Here is a 25,922-nt window from a genome sequence, read left to right as displayed (position 1 = left end):
TTATGTATTAATCTGTTAGAAAAGGTTCTTTTTTATTATCAAGGAGCTGACTAGGTTGGTATAAAAAAAGTTTGACTAATGTGTTCTGGGTTCAAAAAAATTACAGCTGGTATCCATCACTGTAAAGAAGTCCTCTGATTTGAAAATCATTCTTACTTTTATTTTTATATTTTTTTTAGTTCTGCAAAAAGCATGTATTATATGGCATACAATGGTAAGCCAGAACACATTTTAAAGATTGAGATCACGCTTTACAAGCAGGGATTTTGTGTTATGCACCTATATCCCTCTGCTTGGGTGTGCAGAACCGGGCAAAACAAAAATGCTCTTTGAGTAATTTTTGGTGAAATCAAGTCTTTTGTAGTCCTCCAGCGTTTAGTATGTTACTAATATTTTGTGCAATTACTGTGCTATAGTAATATAGATCACAATATTATTACATACTATCATTTTGCGTGAGTATTTTTGGAATCATATCTCTGAGTAAAACCATACCAAATATAAATTGTTTGGCTTTTAGCACTTTGGATAAGAGTAATGGTACAGGATTCAGGAAGTCTGTGTCATTTGAGCTGAAAGCCAAAACCCTTGCAAGTAGGACTGATTTGAGAATTGTGCATACTCTGCTTGCAGATTGTCTGTGCACTACTAACGCTGCCCTAACTGACCCAAATGAAGGTTTTTGAAGCCATCAACAACATGAAGTGGGGAGGCTGCACAGAACTGAATAATGGAACTGAGTGAGTGTGGTTATGTCTTTCGGGAAAGGCTAGGGCAAGTTTTTGGTCTCTTTCTCTCTCTTGCTTTCTTTTCTCTCTCTCTCTTGATATAATGGTGTTTTACTGGAATTGAAACAAGCAGAAAGGAGACTACCTCGAATCCATGTCAGGAGCTTGTATAGAAAGATTCAGATTTAAGGACACTTATACAGGAGAGTGGTCCTACCCTTGGCAGTTAGCTGATGCCTTCTCCCAACAAACTACAGTTGGGGGTGCACAGGAGACGTTTATCAAACATTGCCTCCTCTGTGGTTCTAGCAAAGGCAAGCAGGTGAACAGTGCCTTACAGCTTCTGCAGGAAGCAGTTAAACAGCATTTGCTTGTAAGAGCAAGCAGAAGACCTAACGGAAGTGTAAAAGTTGGTAAGAACATAAGGGTAATTGGAAAGTACACAGGATGAACGTGCAAATGCCAAGGTGTTTTACTGGATAATATACGTATAGGGCTCAAAGGGAAAGGAGTACCACCTCTAGCACAAGATTTCAGCTTCCTCACAACAAGCTCAGGTTACACATGTGCACGTTGGTGACTAACAAGGCCAGATCCCATTGTCTTCCTCTGGAGACATTTGGAAGGGAATCTCCCAGCACCGCTATGGAGTCTCAGTCTCTCCTACCTATCCTGGGCTCCCACTATGGTGCTTATGAATTTGTCAAAATTCTTGCACACCTGTGACAGCTGCCTAGCAACCTGCAGTTCCAGGAGATAGAGGAAGGCTTCAAAGAGAACGATCCTCACTGCTTGAGGACCTCCAGCAAAAAGGCTGTTACTCTCATGCTAGAGAAGCAATGGGCTAGGTCAGGACAGGACAGGACAGGAGGACAGCAGAAGGAAGAGGAAAAACTTATCCTTGTGGAAATAAAGCTGGAAATGACCTGAGAGACCACATACTGCTCCCAAGAGTTTTATGCTGCACACATGAGAGGCATAGGCTCATCAAGACTCCCTTGGTTGTCAAGGCAGCTTATGTCAGCACAGCTCACCATTTTCTGTGCCCTGAGAGACTTGTGACTGACACACACAATAATCAACACACCAGCCCTCCCACTGGGCCTGTAAACACCATATAGAAGCATATGACATCATAAGTGTTTCATTTAATATTGCCCCTGCAAGAGGCTTCACTGTAACAGTAACAAGAAGGCATCTTTGCCAAGAGCTGCCCAGGGCCTAAAGACTCCAGGCAGCAATAGTGCCTCCGGGAAAAAGTCAGAGAATGAAGGAGAAAGTCCGAGCAGCTCCAGTGTAGCCACAGTCCAAAGATACAGAGCTGCTCCAGACAAGCGCTGGCCAGCACTGGAGGCGAGGACTCTGGCCAGGTCCAGTAACAGTGCTGAAGGCAGAGGGCTCAGGAGCGGCTCCGGTCTTCATGGTTGCCTACAATCATTTTGCTGTAGAGTTTCTGTTGTTCCTCCTTAAACGTGTCTTTCACCTTCTCCCTCTTCAGACCTCCATCCCTGGGGAAAGAGTCATATCATCACAGGAGCTATGGGCAAGCACTGTGTGAAACTTCTGCTGGGGTCGCTCAGAGCGGGCTGGAGCTCCCACGACACCTGAACAGCTGTGTTTGTACCTCAGGCTGCCAGGGCTCACTGCAGACAGGTCATCCCTAAGGGGAGTTACTTTCACACCTTGCTCTGCCCGAAGGCACACCCACGGCCCCACGCTTTGCTCAACATGGCCCCACTGTCAGAGGTGGGAGCTCCAATACAGTTAACTGGATGCTGCTTGCAGAGTCCCTCTACCGCCCAGGCCCTGAAGATGTCAGTGTCTGAAAAGGGAGGTTTCAAGCTCAGCCGGTTTTGCTGAGCAGCACTGAGTCAGAATCAGGGCATCCCAGTGCAAGCTGGGATCACAGAATGAGGCCCTGCTGCCCAACACACACAGCAGAATCAAAAACTTGGGTCCCAACTTTATAGAACAGCAGTTCTGGAGGTCACAGGCAAGATATAGCTTCATTTCCCCACAAGCAAGACACAAACTTAGCACTGCAGCACACAAGCACATGCTGGGACTCAGGAACAAGGAAGCCTGTTACCAGGTAGAGAAAAGCCGACTTGGACTTACCAGAGCAGATCCACAAGGCCTCCCTGCCTGGCAATAGCTGATTTCACTCGATTGGCAAACTGGACAGCGTCCTCTTCAGGCTGTGGGAGGATAACACTCTTCAGCAGAAGCAAAGGGAGAAACAGGCAGCAGCTCAGACAGGCCAGGTCCAGCTTACTTACCTGCCTGGTCATTGGGGGCAAGTACCAGACACTGCAGACAATGGCCCAGCTGGTCATCATCCTAAGGAGGTAGGTCACCATGCCATATTTGCTGCTGTTCCAAAAGGCATCTCCAAACTGTGGGTCATACTTCAGAGACAGGAGAGCTCATGAGGCTTGGGTGATGTGCACACCCTCCCTGAGGCTCCAAGTTCCACCCCCTCCCCCCAAGAGCACTACACAGAGTGACCTCAGCCCCCCCATGCCCTCGGTCCAGACCATTAACCCAGCCATGCCAAGACTGAGCACCCAAGATTCAGCTCTCATACACAGAACTACTACTGCTGTAAGAATATTTGCCTTCTCATACCTTAATGGCTACAGGATAAACTGTGGCTCCAATTTCAAAGCTTCCTTTCTTGAACATCATCACAGATGTGTTGTTGATGCAGGTTCCTGTAAGAGGTGAGCACAATCTCCTCAACTTCCCTTTCCAAGTCAGTTCAAGAGTCTAAGCTATATGCTTAAGGGCTAAGGCCACAGGCACCCAGCACCTCCCCTGCTCACTCCAAACCGTGTTCCCTGCGGCTTGCATGGCATACGTAACATCACTAAGACATTATATATCTGAGTCCCACATTCTGGGTTCAGTCAGCTCTAAAGATGCTATATCCCCTTTGCCTCAGCGAAGGGTCTCAAGGCCCTTGGCTGAATAAGAAGAGAAGCAATACAGACTAGGAGCTGCCTCAACATGCCCTCTCCACCAGCTGTTTGTTTAGCCTTACTCCACAACTCACCTTCAGGGAAGATAAGAATAGGCAGTTTACTCTTGTCCTGGACATGCTCTGTCAGCCTAAACAGGAGAGAGTCACTGATTAGCACAGTGCTCATGCATGCAGCATGCAGTCCCTCAGCCTGCAGTCAGGGCAGACTAACTGGGTGCAACACTGGGTGTAACACTGCCAAAACCTCCCAACAGCCACAAGGGGAGGCAGTTTCCTCACCCAAGGGAATTGGGCAGCCCCACCTCCTCCCTGGCCTTCAGCCCTCCTGCTGCAGCCAGCACCTGTCACACCTTTTGGCGACGAGGTGACGATCTCTGACCTCAGAGCGTTCAAACCAGACGTGGGGGCAAGCTTTCACCATAGCTCTCTGTATCACACCCATGAGCCCTCCATGGATCTGGCCCACCTGAACAGGGCAAGAAGAGACAGGTTACAAGACTTGAGGACACATGAAGGCCAAGGCAGCTCCTGGCTTCACAGCCAAGTTGAGCTCCACTTTCCATCCCTGCCCTGGTAAGGCTGAGAGGAAAAGTCCCAGCCTCTGACTGGAAGGACAGATGTAGCAAGCCCCAGTGCTTTCCACATTAAAGGATGCCAAGCTGAGGAAGTGCTCTGCCCTCCCATGGACAGCAAAGGCCCGAACTCTACTTGCAAAGCAGTGTCCAGAGACCCTTGGTGCTCTGTGTCCCAGGCCAAACTTGCCGGCAAGTTGCACACAGCAGGGTATGTGTGCATAGGGTCTGAGGCAGCCCTGCAATGTCATGTAAGGCAGTTCTGCAGCTCAAAAGCCTCTTGCTGCCCACTCCTCGACCCATGCAATACAACTGCTGCTCCAACTATACATAGGGCAGGGCCTTGGCAGGCAGAGCTGTGGCTGAGGCGCAGACCTTACCATCGCATAGTAGCCATCGCTGGCTAGGATGATCACATCAATGGGGGATGTGTGATTGGCTACGCAGATACCTCCGTTTCGGGGTCTGTTTTCTCTAAATGTAAAACAAAGGTACAGATGAGGACAGGGGAATGAAGTGTGAGGCCTGTGAGAGCCACAGCATGGAGCAGCTAGCGGTGAGGGATATTCTGCAGCAGACAGTGCCTCCTTACCGGTCATGGTAGGTGATGATGGCTGTGAGGGCACGCACACAGATCCGGTAACACATCAGGTGGACATGCTTGCTCAGGAACTCCTTACACCTGCAGCCCAGGACAGAGAACATCATGCCCCTGTTCCATAAGCCCCCTGTAATGGTGCCACTCAGACCAGCCACCTCAGGCAACGAGATCCAGCTTTAACTTCGCATCACTCCCATATAAACACTTCCTGTGCTGGGTTTTGCTGTCAGCTTGTGACCACTGATTCTTAACTCATGAGAGGCAAATTTTGCTCTTTTTCTTCCTTTTAGAGCTCAGGGCTGAGAGCTCTGCCAGGGGCATAGTGCTCACTTTTAGGCCCTTTGTTTAAAATTAAAGGGCTTCTGTTCCAGCGAGGCGACAGAAGCCAGGACCACCTGCCTTTTCCTTGTCTGCAGCAGGCAGAATAGCCAGGCCTTTGCAGGAAAACTTCAAGATTATCAGCTTTCAAACGGCTCTGTCCCACAGGGGGGCTGCTCTGTCCCCTCTTCCCTCAAAGACCAACTCACCTTCCATTTGGCAAATATCCCACCACTGTAGTACCAGTCACCAACAAACTGATGCCAGTAAAGGCCAGGGCTATCCTGCAGAAAGAGCAAAGTTACATGCTAGCAAATCCAGGCCACAGGCCCTACTTATCAAGCAGCCTGCCTCGCCTGATCATACTGAACAGGATCAGTGGTGCTTGGAGACTAGCTGTTCCCTCGCTGCGGTGGGAACGGGCTGACAGCACAGTCTCAGCAGGCAGGTTCCTGCAGCAGCACTCACCTGAGGGGCAGAAGGAAACAGTAGCGGATGAGCATGCCTAGTCCCCAGAGTACAGTGAGGCGCAGGCTGATATACTGGAAGTTGTAGTTGGTCCTGCTGAGGAGGTTCCAGGACTCCAGCTCTTCAGCTGAAAACCTCTTGGTCACTTCATCATCCATGATGGTCTCGATGCCTTTGCGGCAGAAGTAGAAGATATCTGAGAGCTCAAACTCAGGTGTGTCCAGGGCTTTGCCACTGCCACTCCGGCGGATCTCCTTGATCTCCTCTTCCAGTGACGTAGGCTCCTTTGCAATGATACCTGCAACATGCCACAGGCAGCTCTGAGCAAAGTGTGACTTGCCCACCCAGAGAAAGCTATGAGCCAGGACCCTTACCCCTTGCCCTCCCATAGGGCCCCCTACCTTTCTCCAGTCCAGACAGGCATAAACCAGTCCCTTCCACCAATCCAGAGATAAGGCACTCCCTGGGTGCTTCCCTCACCTTCCTCATGAAATGGACCTTTCCATAGTTCCCTCCTATCTATCCACATGAAAAGAGCTTCCCAGAACACATCAACTGCTCAGAGACATCCCATTTACCTCACCTCCCATAAAGAATCTTGCACCTTCACATGCACCTAAGCACGAGGATAGCTAGCACTCTCGTGGGCAGGATCTTACCGTTGACATAGGGTTTGTATAACGGATGGTTCTTCTCCTTGGCACCACGCTCTATTCTCAGCGTTGCCCACTGCAAGAGACGCACACAGTAAGCAGGACTCTCAAGGCCTGCAGTCCCACCTCATACAACCCCTTCTTTACAGGCAGCTTCCAGGGATGACCACAGGTAAGGGGAGAAGATGGGACTAGAGCAGGAGGCTTACAAACAGAACTGAAAGAGCAAGTAACGAACAGAGAATTGAATAATGTGGAAGCAGAGAATAAGCTGGGAAACAGTTTTACCACTGACTCCTGTCTACAGTGGGATAAGATGACTGATGGGCAGGTGGCCAGCACAGGGCTAGGAAAGCCATGGTTTGCACACTTTCTCAGAGTCTCAAAGGGAAGAAATCAGAGCTAGAGGGTGGAAGTGTGCATAATGATGAGATGGCATAGCAGTGTTTTCTGCAGCCTCTGCGTCCTGTAGGCTCTGTTGCACCTGAAATGTGGGTGCCACTGGACAGCCTCCAGATGGACCTTGTAACCTGCATGTGCTCCTGCGGGGGTTGTATGCATCACAGCTCAGGGAGCAGATCATGGGACTGGCACTGTTTTCCAACTCTCATTTTTTCCAAGCTCAAATCAGAGACTGTGTTTTCAGGCTGCTGCTAAAAACATTAGGCTGATCTCGTGAGGGGATGGGATCCTTCCTTCCCCTGATTCAGCTAACAGGTGCTGCTGCTCCTCAGCACAGCAGTGAGTCCAAAACAGGAGCAAGGGGCACCCTCAGACTGCCAAACCCCATGCCCAGACTACCTATTATTCACAGAAATCTCTCCTCTTTCAGCTGCTTCTCAAGGGCAGCAGCAAAAAATGTAGTCTGAATTTCTAGCCAGTCGTCCTGCCTGCCCTCCAAGTAACCATCTCACTGTCACACTCTTCTGCATTACACAGGCCTGGAAAAACAAGTTTCCAAAGGATGACTTGTGCACAACATGCTTATTGCTCCAGGCTAGCTTCTCCATCAGGGGAAGGGCTACTGGCTGCTGGGAACTCCTGGCATCCCCAGCTCAACCCATTCCAGCATCAGATAAGGAGATAGTGCTGTGGGAATGCAGCTCATCTAGCAGCCTCCTCTGCCAGCAGAAGGCACTGCAGGATTGCAAAAGATTGTCCAGATCCTGCCATCCCAGCAGGAGACGTCAGAAGAGGTGCTCTGACCTAACAGAAGTTGGGCAGCCTATAGAGGTGTTGCTCACATTCCCAGCAAGTCCCTATCATGATTGTGGTAGCAAAAGGCCTAGACTCCCACCTGGGAAGCACTAGATAGGTCTTCCTCACCATCAACACATGTGTGGATGCAACTCCAGACGCAGCGGTTCTGGCCTGCGTCCCACAACTTGCCAGACTCAAAGCGCTGCTCCTCTGGGCTAGACTCGCAACATTGGTCTCCAGAGCCAGGAAAATCTGTTGAGTGAGTAACTCTTCCCCCAAAAGGGGGAACCATTCAGAACCATTCCCAGTTCTGATAACTAATTCTAATGCCTGAATTTTGCACCAAATCTTTGAGCGGTGCTGCCAGAGTGCCCTTCTCTCCCACCACAAAGATTCTTTGATAAAAGCTGAAACAGATTTCAAAGCAATTTCAGAAAAATAGTTTCAAAATTAAGCATCAAAATATGTGCTGAGATTAAATGTTCCTGAACTGACTTAAAAGAAGAAAAAAATTTCAGATAGAGCAAACTTCTTTTTAACTTTTTTCTTCTCGTTCAGCCACTAAATTTGAAGTCAGGTCATCAGACATCTCTGTTAATGGAGCACCTCACTAAGCCCTGGGTCTTTCCGTTCATACCTCATGCTTTTGGGAGAAATCAGAGTTTAAAGAGCTGAACATTGTGAGCTCCAGGGCTGCCTTCCCAAGCCAGCCAGCACAGAGATACTCCCTGGGAAGACCAGTCCTGTTCAAACAACAACAACTGTACCACATAATTTTTAGCAATTTGAATTCTACATCTAAAAGTGTGAAACTTCCCTAATAAGTACAGGGTACCTCTTTTCCTTTCCCTTGGGCTGTCAGGGTGGGGTGGTATAGGTATCATCTATTGGGAGTTTGGTCTCACCAGAGACTTGACTCAAGTAGTGGTGTTGGCTGTGAGACAGCCCAGAAAGTCAGTCTGCCAAAGGTAGGCAAGGGAACAGCACGACCCCAACTTGGAAAATTCTACTTGGCTTCTCTGTGCCAAGAGGGGCAGTGAGGGCTGCTGGTTGTCCTCAGAGGGCTGCAGGTCCAGAAATGGCTGCTGGACTCAGCAGATAAGCAGACAGCACTCTGCGATAAAAAGATATTGAGAGGCCTGGGTTCTGGCCACAGAGCATTCAGGGCTTGCAGCCCAGAGCACAGAAAGTCCTGACTTGCCTACTGCTTTTGCTTCATCCAAACATGTATTAAAGATAAGCAGCCCACTGACTGCAGCCTTGTCCTTCCCCATCCATGCCCTACACTCCTCTTGGCTTCTTTCCATATCAAACTGTTATAGCACTCTGCCTTGCCTGGAATATTAACCCATCCAAGCACCTGCCTCTTGCAAGAGATCCGCACTATCCTACTAGACTACTCGCAGTCTTAACAGTTTAACTACAGGGAAAAAAAACAGCCCATGAACAGAGGTCTAGTAAACTGCATTAGCTGAGATGACTGCAAAAGGTCATCTAGCAATTGCCAGCCCCACCACATGCCACCAATAAACCAACCTCCCACCCCAGTGTCTAGAATGCTCTGCTGAGGGGCAAAAGCCTCTCTTGCTAGCTTGACTGTGCCTGACATAAACATGCCTCCAACACAGCAAATTCTGAAAACATGACTTACCTGAAAAATCTTTAATAATGTTTTCATGTAAACCTTGCGGATGCCAAAGGAGACTCCAAAAATTGCTGGCACAATGATGAAAACCAGAAGCAGAGTGAAGAGGACAGTTAAGGAAATCCCCAACAGGTTAACAACCAGGCTGTCAAAAGGGAGCAGGAGGAACATGGTGAAGGGCCCAGGCAAGGCTGGTGCCCTGCAACCCTGCAGCCAGAGGGGAAGGCTGCCCGCAGTGATTAACCAGTCCTCCTGTTATTCAGCAATAGTCTCACACATGCACTGAGTCTGCAGCTGCTCACAGACCCCATTCCAAAGTTCACATCCTTTTGGGGCTCTGCGAGGGAGGGAACGCAACAGGATCAGGAAAAGTGGCTGGGAAGACAAGCAAACAGACTGTCAGGAGCCCAGGTGAGTTCAGACAGCTTGGGCTGAAGAGCTCAGGAAAGATGGAACATATACCTAGGTTCCTCCGTGGGTTTGCAGTGGGTACTGTAGCAAAACAACTGTCTGAATGGGTAGTCTCCTGAGGCGTTGCTGAACAGGTCCTGCTGTGGAGCAGCTTGTGAAGAAGCTGGTAGGAGATTTCCCTTCTGGCTACTGAGAGCATGCAGAGTCTCTTCACGGGGACAAGGTGGAGTCCATCCCTGAGCCTGCATTGGAGGAGATCTAGGGAGTTGGCACTTCCAGGAGCCTACCGTATGTGGAGCTATTATTGTTTTTTCCACGAGGACACAGGCACTGGCGCAGATCCTCTCATGACGCCTGTACAAGGTTAATTCCAGAGGCCCCCTGGCATCCACTCACGCTGAACGATCGTAACAGACACAAATGAAGCCTGTGTCCCTGGAGAGCTCTTCAAACAGCAAGTTGGCTTCTTGGCAGAAGAGGCACTCACATGCCACCCAGCCCTGGGTTGGAAAGAAAAACCAACGTCAGGCAAGTCACACAACTCGAGGAGACGTCAACTCAAGAGATGGTGGCAGGAGGCCAGGGACAGTGGGCTCTGAAACCAGGAAGACAGTGCTCAGGCTGAGGACACGTCACTTACTGAGCAGCTCCTGGAACACAGCAGACTTGGGCTGTCACTCCAGCTACTCTCTTGCACTGTTAGAGCCTTGGGAATCAGCCCCCTGCCGCCACATGCCCTGTTTTCATCCCAGATCCACAACTCGGATTGAGCAGACTTGTCCAGAACAACCCTTATAGGGAAGATGTTGACAGCCTCTCTAATGAGGTCCCGAGAACAGGAGAGGAGCCAATGGAGTGTCAGAAAACCTTTCCTAATGACAAAGATCTTATCGATTCTCTCTCATTTCAGAGGAATCCAAAAGCACTGAACTAGCTACAGTACCCAGATTCCTGGGTAGGAATCATTTCCTCTGCCACTGTACACACATCTCCTGGGTGCGGTTCACCAGCTGGTTAACAGAGGGCAGCTTTATAAACAGTTCATGACAGGAAGTTAGCCCAAGGGGAGAATTACTGCTTATGATTAGCCAAACTAGAACTTGTCTGGGCACAGAGACTAACCAAAGGTCAAAAGCCTAGCACTTTGCCTCTTCTGGGGGTGGATACCCCCAGCAGCACAGGTACACATACTAGAGCACAGAGCCAACTGAGACTAGTAAAAAGAGCTAAGTCTGCTAAGGGGAGACTTCTCTCCGGATACCACCTTCACAGGACTATGAAAGGCACGAGTGTCACCCCGGGGCAGGCCTCAATATGTACTTGACGTGAGCGTAAGAGCAGTGGTGAGAGGCTGGGAAGAGTCCTTAGCAACTCTGCATGGGTTGTTCCAGCTGCTGGCTCAGCACCATTATTCTGATAATGCTAAGACATCACTAGGGCTTCAAAGAAACATGCAAGCTTGTATAAACTATCTCCTGGAAGAAGCAGCTTCTGTTCTCTGTAGCTGAACAGGCAGCTGCCCATCATGCCAGACCTCTCATGCACCCAAGCCAAGACTCATGCCCCCAAACTAACTGGTCAGACCAGCCGTTTGAGCTGGCACCTGAGTGTGCTAAAAGGAACTCAATTAATGCATTCCCTCACTGTATCACTCAGTTGTGGCCTATCAGGGCAAGCCACGTGCCAGCAGCATGCATGGCCAGGGGCAAGGTGTGATGAACCCTGGGCCAGTCTAATCAGCTCTACCTGCTGGCTTCAGCCCCTGCTAGCTCCAGCCAGGACAAGGCTACGATGCGCACCAGCTGCCTGGATTTCTGGCCAGCATCACCAGTGTAACTCGCCTGCGTGGAGGTGGGAGTCCTCCTGGTGGAGCCACAGCCTAAACAGCAGGGCCATCACACCCAGCAGAGGCTGCCCCCGGCAATCTACCGCCCCTAGGTTCCAGTTTCTGGTTCAGCAGCACCAGCAACCTTGGAAGAAATCCTTCCACCCAAACCACCAGATATGCATAACAGTACACCCAGGGCTGAGCCTCACGCGAGCCGCAGCAAGGCCTGGCTGGGAGCCGGCGAGGCGAACGTTATTCTCTCGACTTTATTCACGGAGAACAGCAGCACGCGGCAGCGGAGAGCGGCCCGTGGGCGCAGCGGGTCGGGCGGCCAGGGCAGCAGCCCCGCAGCCTTCGGCCCTCAGCGCTTCGCTCAGGGGCCGGAGCAGGAGCCGACGCGTCCGGGGGGAGAGCAGAGCGGAGGGGCCGGGGCCGGGAGGCGCCGGGTGACACGCAGGGGGAAGGCGGCAGCCGCGGCGGTGACTCAGCTTCCGCCGCCCGAGGAGCGCCGCGGCGGCGCGGGCCGCCGGGAAGGCCCCGCAGCAGGGCCCGGGCCCGGGCCGGGCTGCGCCGTGGCGGCGGGGGGGGCGCTCCCTGCGGCCGGGGGGCCGGACGGCACGGCAGAGCCGGGGGGGGGCCGGTGCCGCTGCCGCTAGGCGCGGACCGCAGCGAGCGGGGGGGGGGCGCGCGCTCCCTGAGGCGGCCGCCGGTTAACGGTCTGCGGCCGGGCCGGGCCGGGCCGGGCCGGGCCGGGCCGACGCGCCCCCGCCGGTGGCCGGTCGCGGCGGGAGGGCTCCGGAGGCCCCGGGCGCGGCCGGGAGGGAGGAGGGAGGGAGGAGGGAGGAGGGAGCGGCGCGGCCGGGCCGAGCCTCACACTCACCTGCCGCCACTGCCGCCGGGCGCCGGCTCCGCCCCGCCACGTGCCGTGCGCGCCGCCGCCGTGCCGCGTGCGCCGACGTCAGCGCGCCGCCCGCGGGGCCGCGCACGCCGCCCCGCCCCGCCCGCCGCCGGCCCTGCCCGCCCCGCCCCGCCCCGCCCCGCCCCGCCTCCCCGGCCCCGGCAGCAGAGGCGGAGGCAGGAGTCACGCAACAACTCGACTTTATTAGCCGTCCGTTACAGTCTCTACCAGCCGTCGGCGTCCCCCGCCCCCGGCGGCACACACGCTGCCGGCAGCAGGCTGCAGCAAAGAGCTGGTAGGGCCGCCCGCGAAGCCGGCCGAGCCGCTGAGTCCTGCTGCAGTGCCCGGCCTGGGAATCTGCTGGCCAGCAGCCTGGCCTATGCATTCAGTCATCTGCAAGACTAAAAACCCACCGGCTGCCCCTTCCCAGGGACCGCGGCTTGGAGAACCTGCAACTAGGACTTGTCCCCCTACACTGAGCCCTTTCCCAGGGAAGCTGGAATGACACTGGAGCTAGTCGCTCATGCTGCAAAGCAGGCACAGCTCCTGCCCAAGACCCCTGCTGTTGCCTTAGGTGCAGCTTGGGAGCCTTATGCTCTGCTTTAAGACCCCAGGCACAGCAGGAGGGGGTACGCCCTTTCTCCTAAACATCTTTCCTACACAAGGCACTTGGGCCGCACCTTTGACTTGCACTGTTCCATGTGGCTGGTTCTCACCCTAAGCAGCTTCTAAACAGAGATGTGGTACATGGGCCATAGCACCTTCCTTCTGTCCCTCTCCTGCTCTCACAGTAGCTTTTTGCCTTGAGAACCTAGAAACAGGAATAACAACAAGCAGCAGTTTCCAGCCTCTAAGGCAGGAACCAGCATTGAAGAAGCTTCCGTGAAGACCTGTAGCTGCTTGTACAGCAGCAGGTCAGAGATGTGGAAGAGTTAGCAAAATAGCAAACAGCATCTTCTGCAGCTGAACCCCTCCCCAAAGACCCTTGTACCAAGGCAGGAACATGGAGGAAATTTACGCTCCCCAATACACTACTATCCTACCAATAAGGACCCTGGGTCTCTGAGTGCCGCCAGGTCTGCAGATGAGAAAGGACGAGGGCTGCAGCCCGAGAGGTGCCGAGATGCCCCTTGGCCCCATTGGCACTCTTTGCAGGATGGGAGGGTGAGCAGATCATGCCCACATGGCAGATCTTGTAGTTCCTCCCGTGATTGTTGTCCCAGTGGGTTGCCTGCCTGCACTGAAAGGAGATGCAGAACTCTGTGGCTCTGTGGTAGTTGGATGGCTTGGGCAGGGTAAGCTCAAAGGAGAAGGTGTCTGTGTCGGCTGAGCCGTATGTGCTGTGCATGTATTGGCAGGAGACATCCCGGAAGCTCCTCCAGCCATCGAAGGTGATGCGGACCATCACTTTCTTCTCGTACTCGATGTTTCTGACCTTCACTGTCCCTGACAGGGCACGGTCCTGGATCAGACAGTTCTCCAGGCAGACTAGGTTGCTGTGTAGGCGGCTGCGGAAAGCCACGTAGTCCGCAGAGGGCTGTGAGAAGTCCAGCACATACCTGCACACCTGCGGACGTGGGTCCCGCAGCCTGGGCCGGAAGCAGGCGAGGTCAGACAGGGCATGTTGCAGATCACACAGATCCTCCTCAATCTTTGAGAAGAAGCGGACAGCAGTCAGTGAGAGCCCCTTCATGTCAGCAAACACCACCCTCTTCTTCTTCTGACCTTTGGAGCTCTTGGTGCTATCTCGCCGCTCGGGCTCTGGTTCTGCACTCAGCTTCTGGTTGAGACAGGAGCGGAGGGGTTTGCATCCTCGGCTGCCCCGCAGCTCCTCATAGGAGTTCAGCAACTTGCGGATGGGAGGTGAGTGGCTCAGACAGAGCCTCATGGCCAGGTCCACGGGCATGGCTGGGGGGGCGATGGCCCGCGCGCTGAACACCTGGAAAAGCCTAGAGGCAATGGGGGGGGGAGGTCAGGCAGTGGTGCCCTAGGCTGCCAGGCAGAGCAGGGACTCCAGCTTGAAGCCGTGGCTGCCAGTAGCATCCCTGGCCTGCCGCGAGCACCCCGCGAAAGCGAAGAGCACCCCCTCCTCTCCCCCCACCCCAGCCCCGCACTCACTCGCCGCAGCTCATCGCTCCTGTCCCGTCCTGTCCTGTCCTGTCCCGCTCCCGGCAGCTCCGCACCCTCAATGGAGCCGTGGGAGCACCCGCGGCCGCGACACCCCCGAGGCAGCCAATCGACGCTGACGACACGCCCCCGCGGGGCCCCGCGGCCAATGGGGGCCCGGGGCTGTCCGCCCTCCCGCCCCACCCCGCCCCACGCTGCGCGGTGCAGCTCCCCCGGCCGGCCGGCCCCGCGCCCCCTCCTCCTCACTGGAAAGGGCCCTGCACCTCCCGAAACGCCGGGGAAAGGGCGCAGCCCTTCCAAGCCCTGTCGCGAAGCAGCACCCTCTCAGGCTGATTAATACAGGTTGGACCGACCCGGACTGGACAGGGGGCACTGAGCACAGAAATACACAGGACTTTGCCAGCTGTGCTGAGCACTGGTGGCAACACCAGGTCTCCTCATGCCTGCCCAGCACCCCGCGCGCAGGAGGACCATCCTCTGCCAGGTCCTACAGGCCCTTATCATGCTCCCCCGAACAGCACTGGGGGTAGCTCTCTTGGCTGCAGCCTTCTTATCCTCAGTGTGAGGAGAGGAGTTCCCAGCTTTTACTGCTGAACTCAGCTATGAATTGGCTAAGAAGAGCTGGAGCACAGAAAAAGCTCCTTACGCCAGAACAACTTACATACTTTTACAAAAAAACCCCCAAACATTTACCAAACTATCAATGCCCAGGGGAAGCTATGGGAAGAAGACAAAAGTGCTTTCTCACACTGTCCTTTGTGATGGGAGGTCTGAGGCGTTTTTATGTATCTCTTTCTCTTCAGGTGCTTGTTCTAAGACAGCTACTCCAGAGTGTCTAAGCATGAAGATAATCCCAGACTCCAGACTCATCCTATACCAAAGGGAGTCTAACTCAACTTTTGTCCCTGGTTCCTTTCCGAAAAAGAAATTCCGTTATACCTGAGTAGGCAAGAGTGCGGTGTCCCTGACATTCATACTCAAAATCACCTTCACTGTTCAGCTTACATGTGACTCCTTGACAGAAAAGACTGTCACCTAAATCAGATCACCCCTGCCCTGTACTACCTGCTAATCTCTCCAGAGCTGTCTAGCTATTTATGTTAAGCAGACCTGATTTTTCCTGCTGACAGCACAGATCTTCATCAGCGCATGACACAACCTATCTATCAATATTTATACATGGCTTTCCATCGCCGCTGTGTCTAAATGTCTTCAACACAATGCAAAACACATCTCTCAGGACGGCCAGGAGAAGTGAGCATGAACTCAGTGCTCAGTTGGCAGAAGTTTGCAGTTCAGTTCTGGCCTCAGTCAGCAAATACTATACAAAAAGAAGCAACAAAGCCAAAGCTGACATGCTGTACCATCCCCTAGAAGCACTTGTGGCATTCAGGTCATCGCTGGTCAGACGCTCCTGCCTGGAGAGAAGCACCACAGAGCTCTGTGGGTAAGCAGGAGCCAGACATGCTTGTCCACCTGGGACTGCAGGAGCTGGATGGCATCTATTGTTGGTTAGTGCTCTGTGGCTGCCCAGCCCGGCCAACATCAGCAGCCCAGATACCCCTATTGGGCCTATTAAGTCCATACCCAGGCCAGACCTTCTGCTGCCAGCATGCACCTCATATGTAGATGGAGAAGCCTTGAGCTGAAACCTTGGCCGGTGACTGCGCTAAGGCCTGAGCTAGAAGCAGCACTTCCCCTTTCCTGAGGCCAGCTTTGGGCAGATGCAGTTGGGAAACTAGTCAGTGTCACATCCTTCCACAGAGTTCAGCTGGAGGATCAGCCACAGCATACTCACCCCTACAAGACTTAAGCGCAGCGGGAATTACCTAAGTTACAAACCCAAACGACAGCTCCCAGGGTCATGACAGCAAACTGACCCCCTTTTCTCTGAACTAAAGGCTCTTGCTCATGGTCTCACACATTGTCTGCTTCTGAATACTTAAACCTTTTCTGGCAGAATTTCCAATTGTTTCCCACTGTGACTTTGTGCAGGTAGTTATTCCTACCTACTAAGGAATAATCATCCTCAATGAAATACAAGCTATTTCAAACCAGGAAAATATAAACAAAAACACCTTTCAATTGGTTTTGCTATACAGGACTTTTCAGAGGAAAAACTCCCTCGATACCAGCCCTAATACAGACATTCCTCAGTTCCGAGCAAGACCCTGCCACCCAGAAGCACAACAGCCTACACCCAAGGTTAAATGCGGCAGCAGAAGAGAAAAATCCACATAAAAATGCCAGGGATAGGTTTTCCACACTCCACATTTCACACACTCCTGGGTGCCAAGGGAAGATGGTCCCCCTGTGCACTGCAGTGATGGATTCCATACTAGAGGAACTGCCCATGCTCACAAGTGTAGATACCCTCCAGCACCATACAACGCAAAAGGTGATGAGTCAATTTTCAGCAGCAATTGGCTCAGTTGCTGAAACTGGCTGAGGTCTGACTGTTGCTTTCTGAGAACCATCCGTTCATCACATCCTCTCCGACTGATATGACATGTCTTCCGCTTCAGTGGCTTGGGGGAGTCAACACAGCAGTGAAGCAGGCTTCCTAGCAACCATAGCACTTGCACCATCTTTTTTCCTGCACTCTGAGGAGAGCAGATCCAGTGCAGGCTGGAGGCTGGGAAATCACAGCTCACCATCGGTGCCCTCCGTGTGACCTCTTTCGCCATCCTCCTACTTTGCCTTGAGAGCTAATCACTCAATAAGCCCAAGCCCTCTCTGCCTTAGAGGGAGCAGAGAACAGGGGATATATTTCAGCCCAACTCCTACAGCAGACCCAAAATAAGCTGGAAAAGCTGCTGCCACTCTGTGCATTCTCTTCCAGAGGCACAGATTAGGGTGGATGGACCGCTGGGTAATCCCCTCTGTCTAAAAGTACATGCCAGAAGCAACCCTTCCTTGACAAAGTGGTAGACCCTTCTCCTTCTCCCAACACAGACAGAGAAACGGATGCACCGTGCTAGCAGTGAGACAATACCCAACCCCAGAGGTGTCCAGGGATTTAGCCATGGAAGGACACAAAGAGCAGACAGTGAGATTTTCAGGTCTGCCTAATCTGAACACTTGCCTCACTCATTTCGGCATATATCCAAGCCTCTCTAATAACTACTTCCAAAAATCTCATTGAAACTAGTTCTGATGCAAAGTGCCCACTCCCTTCATCCTGCACAGCCTGTGACGATGTTGTCATTGAAGGCCCCAGAGGGGGAGCTCTGTACTGAGGCTGTTCTGAGAAGAATCAGATCTGGCAAAGATTCAGCTTCCAGGACAGTACACAGGGGCTCCTTTGGCTCACATTGCTGCTGACACGCGAGATGCAGCCATAGGGCAGACAGTAAGCTGTCTGGACAATTGTTCAGTAAAACTAAATGGGGCCAAGGAGAAAGTCTGCCAGACATGCCGCATAGGCATTCTCCAAGCAGCTCTTCTATAGCGCATTTCTGCAGCAGCAGATTAACAATGACTTTGGCTGGGAGATACAGTCACCTTTGTGAAGCTGCCTGGGAGGGGGAGGCTATAGGTATGGGCAGAGCATGGTCTACCAGCCTTTCTTGGGGGCTGTGCAGAGGTATGTGCTACTGATTCCCAAGGATTAAACTCAGCTTCCTCTTAACGTCTATACTTAAAAGAATCTTCTTTACCTAAATGGATTCATTAGGAACACTATAAACCACACCACACGCAAAGCCACTCACACTACATGACACACTGCGTCACCCCCTGCCTCCCCCCACCTGGCAGAGAAAGGGGAGCATGTCAGAGGAGCACCAGGCTGTTCCTCATACAGAGTATGATATAGGGAAGACCCTGCCCTGAAGGAAGATGAACCACAGCCTGCCCATGCACCTGACAGGCACTGGGCTGAGGCAGCAAGGGGCACCCTGAGAGGCGTGCACAGGTCAGCAGGGCAGAAGGAGCTTTTTCTCTGTGTGACTAACGTAAAGGAATCGCTTGTCCCTCTTGCCATCCAGTCCAGTATCCTGATATTAGCAAGAACCACTCACAGCCACTTCAAAGGAAAGTCTTAGAAACCTTAGGAATCATCTTCAATGCAGCCTTTTTTTTAAACCAGCTCCAGCAGAAGGGGGCTTCACAGTTTGCTACCCTCACAAATGCAATCAGAGGCTGTAATGCAACACCATGCTCTGAGATAGGATGGTTTTCAGAACATGCAGAGCAGAAAGTGGCTTTCTTCTGTGCTCATGTTTATGGTTGTTTCAGTTTAGTGAAACTGGCTGCCGCTGTTTTAAAAAAAAAAAAAGTATCCAGACAGCTACCCACTGAGGCTTTCCAGAATATTCCCTCTGACTTGTCACTGCATCTGTCCTATTGGCTCAAGTCTCTCTGCACATGTAGCTGAATGCTCTGCTGCAGAACTCAAATACAGCCCTGGCCTCATGGTAAGGGACATGAATAATGCACAAAGCACAGAGAGGGAAGCAAATCTGTTCCTCTCATACTGCAGCAAGAGACTGCTCTGGGAAAGCTCTGTCAACCTCGTGCTCCAATACCTCTCTAAACAGCACAAAGGCACCCACAAGCTGACAACATTCCTCAGAACTCTCCCAGACAGTGCCCAGGTGCTGATTCATGCATACCACCCTGCATCAAGGGCCCTACTTGCTCTGGAGTTCAACCAGAGAGTCAGCCTTGAGCTTGAAGATTAGCTGTAATGGTGGCACAATCTTCCTGAAGCCAGTCAGTCTGAAGAAGCAGGTAAGAGGCCAGAAAAGCAGGAAGGCCTCTGACCCCCCCCCCCCCCCCCAGCTGGACTTGACAAACATGCAAAATTTCAAGAGGTGAAACAACACTTAAACCCTCAGTGCAACAGGATCTGCTCTGGTGTGGGCTTTATCCAAATCTGCGCATGTAGGAGAACAGCCGCTTGAGACATGAATTTCAGATGGGGTCATATGAAGACCCCATGGCTCTGGCACAAACACCCTGAGCCTGAACTAGGTGCTCTTGTTAAGAGGAGGTTTAGGCTGAGCCTGCAAATGCTGTCTGACATTTTCAAAGCTTTGATCGTGACTGCAACATTCACAACCTGATCAGAGAAAAGAGCTGCCTGTGGCTTCCAGAAGCACTCGCTCCTCAGCCCAGGGCAAGAAATACTACTTTCAGCACAAGGTTCAGGAAGCAACCCCAGAGCCAGGCCTACTCTGCAGACAGATCTAAAATACTTGTAACAGTTAACGATGGATGTTTTACCAGGACAGTTCTATTAGTGCCAAAATGCCAGGACAAAGCAGCATAAATCCTCTCCAGCCATATTAGAAGGTGTTGCACTGACACAACTGTATTCACACTGAGACACAGGCTGCTCAGCTTAACTGGACAGGCAGAATACAGTTCGTGCAGCCTGCAAGTCCTTCCTACCCCAAAGGCAGAAGCTTTCCCCCAGGGAGGACAAGTTTGCTGTTTGGCCTGCATAACAATCCTTCAAGGGAAACACCAAAGGCAAGGAGAAATCCTGAATTCCAAAGCTCATGGTTACCTCCCAACTGATATTGTCAGAAGCACGAAAGGAACATGCTTGGTAAGCTCTCCACCCCCTCCCTTCGCGCTGCAGGTAATAAGGTAGTGCTAAGCAACCCACAGATGGCCCTGTGGCTCTCCTCTGCTTGCCCATGGCATTTTCTTTGCTCTACCTGAGCTGCAGTTTCCATCCTTAACTTGCTCCCAATCCTTCCTGCTCTTTGTGTGAGAATCAAGATTTGCTCTGCAAGCAAATACCTTCACATATGGTGTTTTTTTGCTCAATGCATCGTGTGGAAAAGGTGGTGCTGAAGTACACGCCAATTCACCTCAGAGCAATTGGGCACTTGCACAACATCCAAAATCGCACAGCCCCTGTGACAAGATCAAAGCTGAGGGGGGAAGGTGGAGTTTACATAGCACACCCTTCTGTCACAGTTCCCACCTGATAGCCTGATTTAAAGGACAGCGCTAAACTGGGGCAGAAATGAACGCACACAACTGTAGGCCAAAACAGAGAACACTCTGCTGTTTATAAGGGCTGTATTTGCCTCTGTGGAGAGATGTGCTCTGTCCACATCTGCTGGCAAACCAGCCTGAGAGCTGGAGAGACAGTATCTGCATTTGTCTTCCCCCGGGACTCCAAGGGAGTGCTGTGACACAGGCTGCCCACGCAAAAAAATAAAGGAGTTTGGCTGTATTCCAGGCATGTCATAAACCATCAAGAGTCTGATTAAGCATAGGGGTAAAGAGCCCCTCTGCATTAACAGAGGAAAAGATGCTCTGCAGGTTTATTTGCATGCTTTCTAGGATACACCTGTGAACACTCCCCGCTGCCTTGTCCAGCACCAACCCCCACAGCCACATCACTTAGGGGCCGCTGCCCCAAGCGGGCCCCACGGCCCCGGTCCCTTCCCGCGGCGCAGAAACGGGACCGGGCGCCGCTTGTGCCGGGCGCGAGGGGTCTGGGGCGGCCCCGGGAGGCGGCGGCGGCGGCCTCCTGCCGGCCCCGCTCCGCCGCCACGGCGCCACCTGCCGGCCGCGCGGGGCGCCGGCGGGTGCTGCCCCCTCCCGGCCTCCGCGCCGCACCGCCTCCGCCGAAGCGGGCCCGCCGCGGCCTCGGCGGCTCACGGCACGGCAGCGGGGTCGCAGCCGCGGCCGGCCGCCATCGTGGAGTCACCGAGGTCCTTACCACACACCCCTCAGATGAGCTGGACTGCTCCCGAGGCCACCAGCGGGGCAATGGTTTTGTAACGGATCAGATGCTGGGAGCCCTCCTCCAGGTCAATTGTGTACTCCCTGCAAGAGACAGATGTGGACTGAAGCTGCTGCTTCTTTTTCACTTTACCTACACTAGTTTTGCAGAAACCAACTTATGCAAGTGCACTGCACAGGGAAGGACCAACCTACCTCTGTTCATCAGTCTCTGGCTCAACCAGGATGTTCTCCTGCCTCTCTAACACCCTCAGGAATACAAAGGAGTCCAGGTTGGGCTTTGGAACTGCAGAAGCAATGGATTCAGAGCACACACTCAGCATTCATGTATGCTCCCCTGCAGGACTCTGAGCTAACAAAAGGGTGCTAGGAACAACAAACTCGTGGCCAGTAAAGGGAACATTAGAGGCTTCCGATCAGATGCAGCGCATGCTGCTCCAACATGAGATGACGCCAAATGGCGGCGGCCAACGTGAACCTCTGACAGAAGCACCAAGGGACAGCAGCACCAAGTCATGTACCACGCAGCAGAGCAATGATGTGATACTGTCACTACATTGTGTGTCCTTCTACTAAGTGCCAGCTGAAGGACCAATACTTACACTTCACAGTCCCAAGAGCATTCCCCACACAGCTGCTGCTGCAATTTTCCAGTTACCCTGGAGTTTGGATGTACTCACCTGATTTTAGGAGAGACACTTTCTGCAGGTTAGGCGGCATATGTTTTAGGGCCACGTTTTTCAGGTAAGTCTCTGTGTTTGCCATGTACCTGAAACATATAATTGGAACAACTATTGGTTTAATCAAAAACAAATTTGCTGGTAGAATATTGACTTAGAATACCAGCAAGCAACACCTCCTGGCCTTACAGGCATGGCCAAAGACCAGCCTAATGGCTTGCCTCACAACTGGTCCAGAAGCCAGGCATGATAGAGACTAAGCAGAAAGGTTTTTTTTTTTTTTTTTTTTTTTCCACTTCGACTCTTTCCTTGATCATAAGGAAAGCTCCTGGTGAAGCCCCTGATTCTTACTGCAACTTTGTATGCTATTCAGCATAACATAAGGGGGAGTTCTACAACCTGTGCAAAGGAAGGGGGATACATTCAAAATCTACTCACTCTTTAGCAAAAGCAAACTCCTCTGGTGACAGAATGGAAGGCTCCCCTTCTGCTCGAGACTTCTCCTTCTCCAGGACGTGAGGGAAAAACTTCTCAATCTGACATCAGAACAAAACCCCAAAGACTGAAACAGAGCTTTCCTAGCAGTCAGTGCCTAGAATCCTCTCTCCTCAGCCAGAAGCTTCCCCTAAAAGAAGTGATCTATCATTGCACAGGTGCATACAGCAGCCTCAGGCCTGCCCAAATACATGCCTCTGAAATAATAACGATATGGTCCGCTAAGGTGCCTAAGCTGCGTGGGCATGCGTGTATGTGGCAGGACCCAGGCAGAACATGCACGAGTTCAGCTGTGCCAACCTGGGCCTATGTCTACATGAGGTCACAAAACACTCATGCCAATACCATGATCCTCCTTGATCACAATAGAACAAGGAGGTCCCGTGAGTCGTGCTTAAGAAGACAGAAAGAGAGAGCACTTTAACTGAGTTTTACTAAGGGTGTTTAACTAAGCTTTAATTTGCTGAAGCAGGAGGCATGGCATGGGTAAGAAAATCACTTTTGAAGCACCCCTCTTCCTCCCTACTGCAGCACAGCAAGCATTACCTTCACAAGCCTACACCGCAAATAGCTGCTGAGCACGTAACGGATCCTTTCAATCTCCATGTGGTGGATGCTGACCTTCAAGTCTCCTTTCTTTGCTCGTTTCAGGTTTGCCTCCTGCAAGGAAAGGCAAAGAAAAATTAAATTGTTCAAATGCCCAACAACAAGAAACACAGAGAAATGTTTCTTTTCTGTACGCAGGGCCCACAGAAACAGACCGCAGCTGCTTTTAGCAACACAAAGCACCGGTCCCCTGGACCTCTATCACATCTCCCAACCCTCTCTTTGTGAGCTGCTCTCAGAATTGGCTCAGAACAGCCTTCCCTCAGGGACAGAGGAGCAGACGAGCCTGGCAATCCCAGAGGGAGCCTGGCACGCACCTGCTGTGCCGGCAGGTGCCAGGTAACTGCGGCGCCACACCCGGCCCGTCCCGCCACTGCGGCCCAGCAAAGCCTACCATGTGGTCCAGCTGCTCCACGACACACTCGACGATCTCAGGTTTGCTCTCCAGCAGCTCCGGGGCAAACTTCTCATTCAGCCAGGCCTGGGGGGGGGGGGGGGGGGAGGGAGGGGGACGGTCACGCTGTAAGCGGGGGCCGAGATCGCTCCTGCTCTATGCCCGGCCTCAGGCTCAGGCCCCCCACTCCCCCACAGCGCCGCGTCTAGCCCGCCCTCGCCGCGCCACCTGCTCCAGGCTGCGGATGAGCTGCGCCGGGGTGAGCACCAGCTCCTCGCTGCCCCCGTCCGAGGCCGAGTCCGGCGCCGGCTCCGACCCCTCACCGCCCGCCGCCGCCGCCATCTCCCGCCAAGCGCCGCGCGCATGCGCCTCCCCCGCCGCTCCCCCAGTGCGCAGGCGCGCGCCTCCCCCGCCGCTCCCCCAGTGCGCAGGCGCGCCGCCCGCCCGCCTCTGCCCACGGCGCAGGCCCCCGCAACAACATGGCGGCCGTGGGATGGAGCTCCGCGCGGAAGGAAATAGCACAGTCCGGAGCTGTGAAGAGTTTCTTAAAACAGTAAAGGCGGAAAGACATAAACACATCTCAGAAACCACCTCCCTTTCCTGCCATGGGACAGGGAGGAAGCAGGGTCGGCGCGAGCACCCGCTCCTTTGCCAAGAGAGGGAAACCTGTGTTACACAGCGGCCGAGCTTCACACGCGCGTGTCACACACTGTGTTTTACATACAAAGATACCCTATAAACTCTTAAGTCTAGCTGAAATAGTGCTTGCTTAATTAGTGTCCTGTCCAGGACAGTTGATGTTGAAGTTATGTTTGTTCAGGTAAATGCCAAAGCTCAACAATGTGGCTACTTAATGCAAGGCAGTGCTCTCAGGTACGACACAGACACAGTTTAAGAAAAAATTTACTAGTCCATTGGTACTTCTGCAAGTATTGCAACAGATGTGAAAGGCAAACACTGTTACAGTTTTAGAAAAAACAAGTTTCATACAATTAAAACGTTAAACAAATCTCAAAAAAAAAAAAAAGTGGCTGAGTAGTAAGCCTGGAATTTCAGATCCAGTATTAGCACCTACAGAATCACCAAAAGCCAAAACACTCCATCTATTCCACGCTTTTCCCCTCATTTTCACAATTCTTGAATTCCTTCCGCTATTTGACAATGGCTCTTAGAACCTAAACCAAGACATCCTTAGTTTGATAAATGAGAAGGATACAACAGAAAATACTAAGCCAACTTGGTTTGTGGGAAGTTTACATTTGCAGGTATTGCTGAGAAACGTCTATGCATGGGAGATACTAAATAATGCACAGCTCTACTTTTCAACAGTTTGCCAGCAGCTAGAGTGAGGAAACCATCTTACACAACATCTAACAAGTTGTCAAATCAACATTTTCCTATAAATTATATGTAATAAATCCATAAAGAAACAGCTTTACATTTCACATATTAATTTTAGGGTAGGGATTATTACGTTCATTGGTTCAGCATCCATTTTATTGTACTTACTGTTTCATGAATGAAAAAATAGACCTTCTCTTCTGACGAGCATAGACAGATGCAATAACAGCACAGATACAGTAGTAGCAAAGCACCCAGTATTAAACTCTAGCTATTTCTCCCTCTTCTAGGAAGAACAAAAGCATTAAAACAAGAGACACTTTGCCTTTTAGTTTTTATGAGATTCAGCACAGGAAACTTAACATTCTCAGTGCCTTGAGTCACTTCTTGCCAGCCAGAGGCACTGCACATCACTCCAGTACTGGAGTGGAGGGAAGGCCTTGTTCCTGGAAAACACCAACACTGACTTGTAGCTTTCCAAAGCCCGAATGATGAACAGAAAGACTCAAGAACTATGGAGGAACAGCGCTGCACTCGGGTCTAAAACTAGGCTTCTTTTGGGCTAAGTGCCCAATCTCTTTCAGCGGAGTAAGCAGCTTTACCAGTTTTTCTTCAAAAACTAAAATGATCCCATCGCTTAAAAGCGGGCCCAAAAATGGATGCTGACCAGTTAGGAGGTCACCCCACGTGGAGTAGAGTTTTAGGAAGTTAGTCCTTGTAGTAGATGGCACTGTGGATCTGGCAGCAGAGAGAGGAATGATGCTCTAAAGTAGGAGGTAGGGGAGCTTTGATACGGTGAGTCCGTTGCCAAGTTATCTGCTAGAAAATAAGAGTTTCATAGTATTAGAAATAACTGGAAAAAAAAAAAAGCCACACACAAACCTTTACATAGCCATAATCTGTTCTCTCAGAAGGTGTGCATCAGGAAAGGTAGGGATAACATATGCTATGATAAAAGTAACAGGAACAGAAGCCAGTACTCTGGATTTCATTTGTCCAACAGTAAACGAAGCCCTTTGTTTCTGTGTTCCTTTCTGCACAACAGGCATAAACACTTACAAATATTTCCAGCACACGCTGCCAACAACCTAGACTATCACCATCCCAGGACACGCAGAGTACCTAAAACAAAGGTGCCAGTTCAAGTTTCAGCTTTTCAAAATGAGCTTATTAAGTACAGTTAGTCGCATTTTTCCTTCAGGCTATGTAAGATTTGGCTTCTGGTATGCTATATCCCTGAGACTCAGGCCAGCAGGTAAAATA

The 25,922-nt window shown here is 51.8% G+C and overlaps 3 protein-coding genes across 12 annotated transcripts in view; all 3 read right to left on the bottom strand.

Moving 5' to 3' along the window:
• Window positions 1–1,856: 1,856 nt before the first annotated feature.
• On the bottom strand, window positions 1,857–12,387 carry GPAT4 (glycerol-3-phosphate acyltransferase 4). 2 transcript variants are annotated; one of them, XM_068921029.1, is made up of 14 exons: window positions 12,288–12,387; window positions 9,631–10,079; window positions 9,175–9,543; window positions 6,330–6,399; window positions 5,671–5,968; window positions 5,412–5,486; window positions 4,876–4,965; window positions 4,664–4,757; window positions 4,062–4,177; window positions 3,784–3,839; window positions 3,357–3,442; window positions 3,008–3,136; window positions 2,847–2,926; window positions 1,857–2,236 (listed from the first exon to the last, which is right to left on the bottom strand). In XM_068921029.1, the coding sequence occupies exons 3-14, from the start codon at window positions 9,337–9,339 to the stop codon at window positions 2,128–2,130; spliced, it is 1,368 nt and encodes a 455-aa protein (XP_068777130.1). In that variant the 5' UTR covers window positions 9,340–9,543; window positions 9,631–10,079; window positions 12,288–12,387; the 3' UTR covers window positions 1,857–2,127. The 2 variants fall into 2 exon arrangements, with proteins under 2 accessions (XP_068777130.1, XP_068777129.1); XM_068921028.1 differs by having other exon boundaries at window positions 4,053–4,177; window positions 12,288–12,364.
• A 101-nt stretch (window positions 12,388–12,488) lies between these two features.
• On the bottom strand, window positions 12,489–23,706 carry GINS4 (GINS complex subunit 4). Of its 7 annotated transcripts, none has more exons than XR_011136507.1 (9): window positions 23,547–23,706; window positions 23,319–23,405; window positions 22,865–22,978; window positions 22,262–22,359; window positions 21,824–21,912; window positions 21,339–21,429; window positions 21,121–21,227; window positions 14,031–14,254; window positions 12,489–13,956 (listed from the first exon to the last, which is right to left on the bottom strand). XR_011136507.1 is itself a non-coding variant. In XM_068921027.1 (8 exons), exons 1-7 carry the CDS (start codon window positions 23,658–23,660, stop codon window positions 21,131–21,133), a joined length of 690 nt encoding a protein of 229 aa, XP_068777128.1. In that variant the 5' UTR covers window positions 23,661–23,706; the 3' UTR covers window positions 20,187–20,303; window positions 21,121–21,130. The 7 variants fall into 7 exon arrangements, 5 of the variants coding, with proteins under 5 accessions (XP_009680397.2, XP_009680382.1, XP_009680383.1 ...); XR_011136508.1 differs by having other exon boundaries at window positions 21,128–21,227; window positions 23,547–23,687; XM_068921027.1 differs by lacking the exons at window positions 12,489–13,956; window positions 14,031–14,254 and adding an exon at window positions 20,187–20,303.
• Window positions 23,707–24,203: 497 nt separating this feature from the next.
• The window catches only part of GOLGA7 (golgin A7), a 227,725-nt gene continuing 226,006 nt past the window's right edge, over window positions 24,204–25,922 (bottom strand). For 2 of the 3 annotated variants that reach the window (XM_068920858.1, XM_068920856.1), the window contains one exon: window positions 24,204–25,478. The gene's annotated coding sequence lies outside the window, so the exon portion shown is untranslated. The remainder of the gene's footprint in view (window positions 25,479–25,922) is intronic. The other variant, XM_068920857.1, reaches the window with a different exon arrangement.

The sequence above is a fragment of the Struthio camelus genome, chromosome 27, assembly GCF_040807025.1.
Source record: "Struthio camelus isolate bStrCam1 chromosome 27, bStrCam1.hap1, whole genome shotgun sequence".
Lineage (NCBI taxonomy): Eukaryota > Metazoa > Chordata > Aves > Struthioniformes > Struthionidae > Struthio > Struthio camelus.
The sequence above is the reverse complement of the archived record's forward strand: the minus strand, read 5'-3'. Positions and strand labels throughout refer to the sequence as shown.